The sequence below is a fragment of the Silene latifolia genome, unplaced genomic scaffold, assembly GCF_048544455.1.
Source record: "Silene latifolia isolate original U9 population unplaced genomic scaffold, ASM4854445v1 scaffold_20.1, whole genome shotgun sequence".
Lineage (NCBI taxonomy): Eukaryota > Viridiplantae > Streptophyta > Magnoliopsida > Caryophyllales > Caryophyllaceae > Silene > Silene latifolia.
In genome coordinates, this window is record NW_027413163.1 from 9,919,899 (window position 1) to 9,926,030 (window position 6,132).

General features: G+C 38.9%; 2 protein-coding genes across 2 annotated transcripts; both read right to left on the reverse strand.

Moving 5' to 3' along the window:
* Positions 1–51: 51 nt before the first annotated feature.
* Positions 52–1,671, reverse strand: LOC141638497 (UDP-glycosyltransferase 79B30-like). The gene has a single exon (XM_074447910.1). It carries the CDS (start codon positions 1,603–1,605, stop codon positions 220–222), a length of 1,386 nt encoding a protein of 461 aa, XP_074304011.1. The 5' UTR covers positions 1,606–1,671; the 3' UTR covers positions 52–219.
* Positions 1,672–2,486: 815 nt separating this feature from the next.
* On the reverse strand, positions 2,487–4,803 carry LOC141638342 (UDP-glycosyltransferase 79B30-like). The gene is made up of 2 exons (XM_074447743.1): positions 3,864–4,803; positions 2,487–3,097 (listed from the first exon to the last, which is right to left on the reverse strand). The coding sequence occupies exons 1-2, from the start codon at positions 4,732–4,734 to the stop codon at positions 2,604–2,606; spliced, it is 1,365 nt and encodes a 454-aa protein (XP_074303844.1). The 5' UTR covers positions 4,735–4,803; the 3' UTR covers positions 2,487–2,603.
* Between the last annotated feature and the right edge of the window lie 1,329 nt (positions 4,804–6,132).

The following is a 6,132-nucleotide window of genomic DNA, read 5'->3' on the forward strand; positions in this document are numbered from 1 at the left end:
AGATAATGTAGCTTACACCCTCAGAGTCTATTTTTATTAGTACAATATTAGAGAGAGATTAAACTAAAGATGGGGTTGACAAACAAAGCAGGCTTCTTCAATGGGCGATCAGAGCTGGCCAATTGAGCTTGCAATACTTTTCTCTTCTTTATGATCTGAGCTTCTGAGGGGTACCTACAACAAGACACATTTACGCCACGAGGACGTAGAAATTTATACTTATCCATGCACTAATTGCTGCAAATCCTTGATAAAGCTACTGATATAGGATTCTTCAACTCCTTCCTGCAATATGAATTCCCTCCATTTGGTGTGGTTAGCTCTTACCTCTCTTCCCACTTGACTCTCGTCATCCATCACGGTTGCGACCGCTTTGCACACGGCCTCTCTCGATAAGAAACCGTCTTCCTCTCTTGTCTCGACCTCGACACCAACTCTAAGTTCACCACTCATCATCCTTGCATTGATGAACTGATCAACTGCATTTGGTATCATCACTAGTTGACATTTATTCACCATGGCTTCGGACAATGACCCGGCCCCACAATGGGTTATAAAGCAACCTACAGACGGATGTTGTAAAATTAGTTGTTGTTGCACCCAACCTCCGTACACTATTCCTCTTCCTTCTGTTCGTTCCGTAAAGCCGTCTGGCAGGGCTGATTCTATTGTCTCATAACCCGTTGGTGGTTTTAAGGCCGCTAAAAACGGTCTACCTGTGAGCTCGAGCCCGAGAACAAGCTCTTGAAACTGAACCTTATCAAGTATACATTCACTCCCAAATGCACAATAAACCACTTCACCCGGCTTAAAACCCGCCAACCATTGAGCGAATCGCTCTTCAAGGCTATCGGTCTGAGGGTCAGGACGGACCGGACCGGCTGTAAGAACACGCTTACCATGATTCTCTATATAATCACAAAAAATTCCTTCCATCTCTTTACAAGTTTTAACTCCAATTGCATCACATTCTGTTAGAGACTTAAAGAACCTCTCAACAAGACTCATACCTCCACCAAAGTTACCGGAACTGAATCCATCGGTAGATTGTTTTTCGTACGCGTGCATTTTAATATAAGGAGACGGAAATGGCGGTAACGGGCTCGTATTTTGGGCATTTGAAATCGATTGGGGCATAAGGAGGTGTAGGAACTGGAATGAATGAGCAACCGTTACTAGAAGGACTGACAAGTAAATTACGGACTTGATACCGTGTTTACGGGCTAATACGGGTAGCCAACAAGTGAAATCATAGAAAACAATGTTGGGCTTGAGATTGACTAGATGGGCCTCAATTGTGTCTTGGGTCAAGTCCATGGCCGTCATAAGGAGATGCCTTGAATTTTCGGGAATATCGTTGGTCGTCTCCGCCTCCGATGGAAATCCATCGACAGGCGGAAGAGGGACAGTAACGAATGTAATGAGTTTGGGATGATGGTTTTGAGACGCGAACCTTAATTGCGTTTTTGGTGGGAGGAATAACGTGATTTTGTGACCTCGTTCGGCTAATTTGTTACCAATGCGAAGAAAAGAAGTAATATGTCCCATGGCTAACCAAGGGTACATTGCTATGTGCAATTTCGTATCATTATTGTTTTGTGTCATTTTTGATGCCAAAGAAGCCTAAATTTGATGATCTTTTTTTGTGAGTTTGTGGTGATTAAATGCAACTTCAAAGTTTCGGAGCACTACACTCGTGACTCATGAGCATGTACCTCGTGGGCAAGGAGAATATTAGATAAGATCCTCTGCATGTACTCCCCCGTCTTAACAGATTCTTTACATTTGTTTTTGGACACTATTCACAGCTCAATAGAATCAATAATATTCTCGATAATCTATAAGAGAAAATATAATCATGTGAGATCCTGTTTGATTCGTCTTTGTGAACACATTATAAGAATATCAAATTTTTATAATTTTTTTCAATACAAGGTGAAAGATATTGATGATGTAAAATGCGCCTCGATAAATCTGAAAAAACAAACGTAAAGAATCAGTTGAGACGGAGGGAGTATTATCTAAGCCCCACTTTTACCCAATAAAGTAAATGTCAACTAAATTAGTTGGTAACAATATGAGCGTTGATAGTCATGACCTCCGTTCAAACCTCGTCAACATCAATATCGCCCTGTAAATTGTAAAACATGAAAAGCGGAAACTCCACGGTTCTACGGCCCTGTAATCCTCGTCTATGTTACACATTTTTTTTTTTTTTTTTTTTGACAAAGATAAAAAAGATAAACTACAAAAAAAGGCTTTTTGAGCGAAGATTATGAAATTTATCCTATTCACCCCTAGAATGACAGAAACTAAGAGAGCAACAATGAAATTGAGCGCAATAGACTTTAAATCTTGGATAATGCAATTAATAGATGCGATCGCTTCTCTCGCTCCAAAGAACTCGTATAACCAAGATAAGACAATCCGTAACAAGTCTAACATGAAGGTACCCTTCGTCCAAGGCCCATTTGAGAGCTTAAATATTCATTAGGAGAAATGATTAAAAACAAGCCCTTTAATGCAATGAATAACATTCAATTTATGTAGACCCTTAACATCATCAATAAGTCTCCCTAGTAACGGATATATCCGTCGCAGACTTATACAAGCAATTGTTGCAAACCCTTGATAAAGCTAGTAATATAGGACTCTTCAACCCCATCCTTTAATATGAATTCTCTCCATTTAGTATGGTTAGCCCTCACTTCTCTCCCGACTTGGTTATCCTCGTCCATCACGGTTGTGACCGCTTTGCACACGGCCTCCCTCGATAAGAAACCATCTTCCTCTCTTTTCTCGACCTCGACACCAACTTTAAGCTCGAAACTCATCATCCTTGCATTGATGAATTGGTCACCTGAATCTGGTATCATCACTAATTGACATTTATTCACCATGGCTTCGGACAATGACCCGGCCCCACAATGGGTTATAAAACATCCTACTGAAGGATGTTGTAACATTAGTTGTTGTTGCACCCAACCTCCGTATACTATTCCTCTTCCTTCCGTTCGCTCCGTAAAGCCGTCTGGCAACGCTGATTCTATTGTTTCATAGCCTTTTGGTGGTTTTAAGGCCGCTAAAAACGGTCGACCTACGAGGGTGACAGTATATTGGACAAGTTAATAGTGTTCATTATAGACGAATTGACAATATTTTTCTACCCTATCCGTTTCCGTCAATTGTTATCATTTGCTTTTTACACACTATTTATAATTTTTTTTTTAAATAATTTCAAATTCATAACATAAAATATAGTCGCAAGGGATATTTTTAACAAGACCCGCTAGCCCCGCCCGCTAAGACTCAGCACGGGTCGGTCCGATTAACATACCCATGCAACCCGCCCCATTCACGGGCCGGGTAAGGGCTCAGTGGGGTAAGCCCAGCCCAGTCCAAACCCGGCATGTGGTTAGCTCTACCACAGAGTATATACATGGTCGTCATGGATATACAACAGGTAGAAGATGAAATATGTTACTCCCTCCTATTCACTAAGTTCTTCCACGTTTATTTCGGGATAAAATTTAGTGGTATGGTGATGTGTTGATCTAAATGAAAGTAAATGAGAGAATATGAGGTTATAAGTTATTATAACCACAAATATTAGATAAATAAGGAAAGTGGAACATCTTAGTAAATTTGACGTTTTAGGAAATGTGGAAGATCTTAAAGAATAGAAGGGAGTAGTTTATTGGTTTTTGTTATTACCTACTTCTTTCATCCCAGTAATTTGTTTACCTTTTTTATTTTTCTAGGGTTATTTTAATTAAAGGCAAGTAAACAAACAAACGATTGTGATGGAGGGAGCAAGTAATTAATAAGGTCAATACGTTAATTTCAAGTTTGAATATATATACCTGTGAGCTCGAGTCCAAGGACGAGCTCTTGAAAGTGGACTTTATCAAGGATACATTCACTCCCAAATGCACAATACACAACTTCATCCGGCTCGAAACCCGCTAACCATTGATCAAACCGCTCATCAAGCTTATTGGTCTGAGGGTCAGGACGGACCGGCCCGGCTGTAAGAACACGCTTTCCATGATTCTCTATATAATCACAAAACATTCCTTCCATCTCTTTACAAGTCTTGACTCCTATAGCATCACATTCTCTTAGTGACTTGAAAAACCTCTCAGCAAGAGTCATACCTCCACCAAAGTCATCGGAACTCAGACCATCGTTACGTCGTTGCTCGTACGCATACGTTTTAATATACGGAGACGGAAATGGCGGTAATGGAGTCGTAATCTTGGTATTTGAAAACAAGTGTATGTACTGGAAAGCGAGAGCAACCCTCACTACAAGGGCTGAGAAATAGTAAACGGACTTGATTCCGTGTTTACGGGCTATTTCGGGTAACCAACAAGTGAAATCATAAAAAACAATGTTGGGCTTGAGATTGACTAAATGGGCCTCAATTGTGTCTTGGGTCAAGTCCATGGCCGTCATAAGTAGAGGCCGTAACTCGGCCGGGATATCATTAGTCGTCTCTGCCCCCGGTGGAAATCCATCGACAGGCGGGAGAGGGACGGTAACAAATGTAAGGAGTTCGGGATGATGGTTTTGAGAGACGAACCTTAGTTGTGTTTTTGGTGGGAGGAATAACGTGATTTTGTGACCTCTTTCGGCTAATTTGTTACCGATGCGAAGAAAAGAAGTAATATGGCCCATGGCTAACCAAGGGTACATAGCTATGTGTAATTGTGTATCATTGTTTTGTGTCATTTTTTTTTATTTCTAAGAATTCTAAATTTGTTGATTGATTTTTGTTGTGATGTTTTGTGGTGATCGATTAAATACAACCACAAGTGTGTGGTTGCATGGGGCCTTCTTCCCTAAATAATAATGTCATTATTAAGTGTATTTTCCTCTAAGACAAAGTGTTGAATTAGGTGAGGTATGGGGTGACAAAAGCGGGCCATTTGAACAATGAATATTATCTTTGATAAACTTTAGAGCAATAAATGAAATAAAAGTCGTCATGATTCATGATCCAGAAAATGCTACTGAGTATATGAAATAACAGTAAATCTTGCTTAAAACGGATTATTCGTTTTAAATTTTAAAACGGGTTAAATATAAGTACCATATAGTGGTAATAAAGATAAATTTTTGGCATTTTTCTAGACAATATGTCATATGATTTGAAATGTATTTGACCCATCTTAAGCTTAAGACGGATACTGTCCGTCTTAAATTAAATAAGAATTTGTGATAAACCAATAAAAACGGAACTCAGTAGTCTGTCGACGTTGCAATCACTCACGACTTTTTACTCCATAGAATCATTACAAAAAAAATGACTTCATACAATCTAATAACAAGTCTTGTTACAGCTAGTCTTGTTTATTATGGGCTAATCACATCACAAACTTGTGACCTCTCACAAAAAGGAAGAGGGGAATAAGGTGGGGCACCCCTATGTGCTTCTCACCCATATCTCAATGAACATTTTGTAAGAGGAAACGGTACCCGTCACAAGTTTGTGACGGATATCACCATCACAAATGAGAATTTGTGGTCTTGTTAAGACAATTTTACGTAAATGTAGTGTAAAATGGATGAGGCATAACAACATTATTGACTGAAAGTAGTTATCAAAAAAATTCATTTTACAATGAGTAAATTTTACAAGTCTGTCTTACATAAATATTGTTAATTAATTGTAAAAGTATCTTTTAGATGAAATAAAAAGTTAATGATCATTATATGGAGTATATAATTGATGACCTCAAAGCTGACCCATATCAAGAAAAAAAAAGGTGATTTGATGACGTGAAAGTTGACCCATATCAAGGAAAAAAAAAGGTGAATAATACTTTTTGCCGCTTTCTTTGAACTATATTTTTAGAGTCAATTAATTTTTACAGCCTTATAAATACAAGTTTTCAAAAATTACTACTTTATAAAAAAAACTCCTAAAATTACTACCTTACTAACCATTCAATTAATCTTACTGAAGACGGGTCGGAGCAAGTGACGGGTAATGCCACTCACAAAACGGATAGAGGGGACAAGGTGGGGGCACCCATGTGCTTCCCTCTCTCCTCTATTTGGGTCATTTATGAGAGGAAATGGTATCCGTCATTTCAAAGTGACGGATACGTACCGTCTTCAATGAGA

Bases quoted from the DNA above. Each gene is read 5' to 3' on its own strand.
- LOC141638342 (XM_074447743.1), bottom strand. From the start codon at position 4,734: ATGACACAAAACAATGATACACAATTACACATAGCTATGTACCCTTGG. The intron at 3,098-3,863 runs GTATATATATTC...TCACCCTCGTAG, and splicing joins CCTTGGACTCGAGCTCACAG to GTCGACCGTTTTTAGCGGCC.
- LOC141638497 (XM_074447910.1), bottom strand. From the start codon at position 1,605: ATGACACAAAACAATAATGATACGAAATTGCACATAGCAATGTACCCT.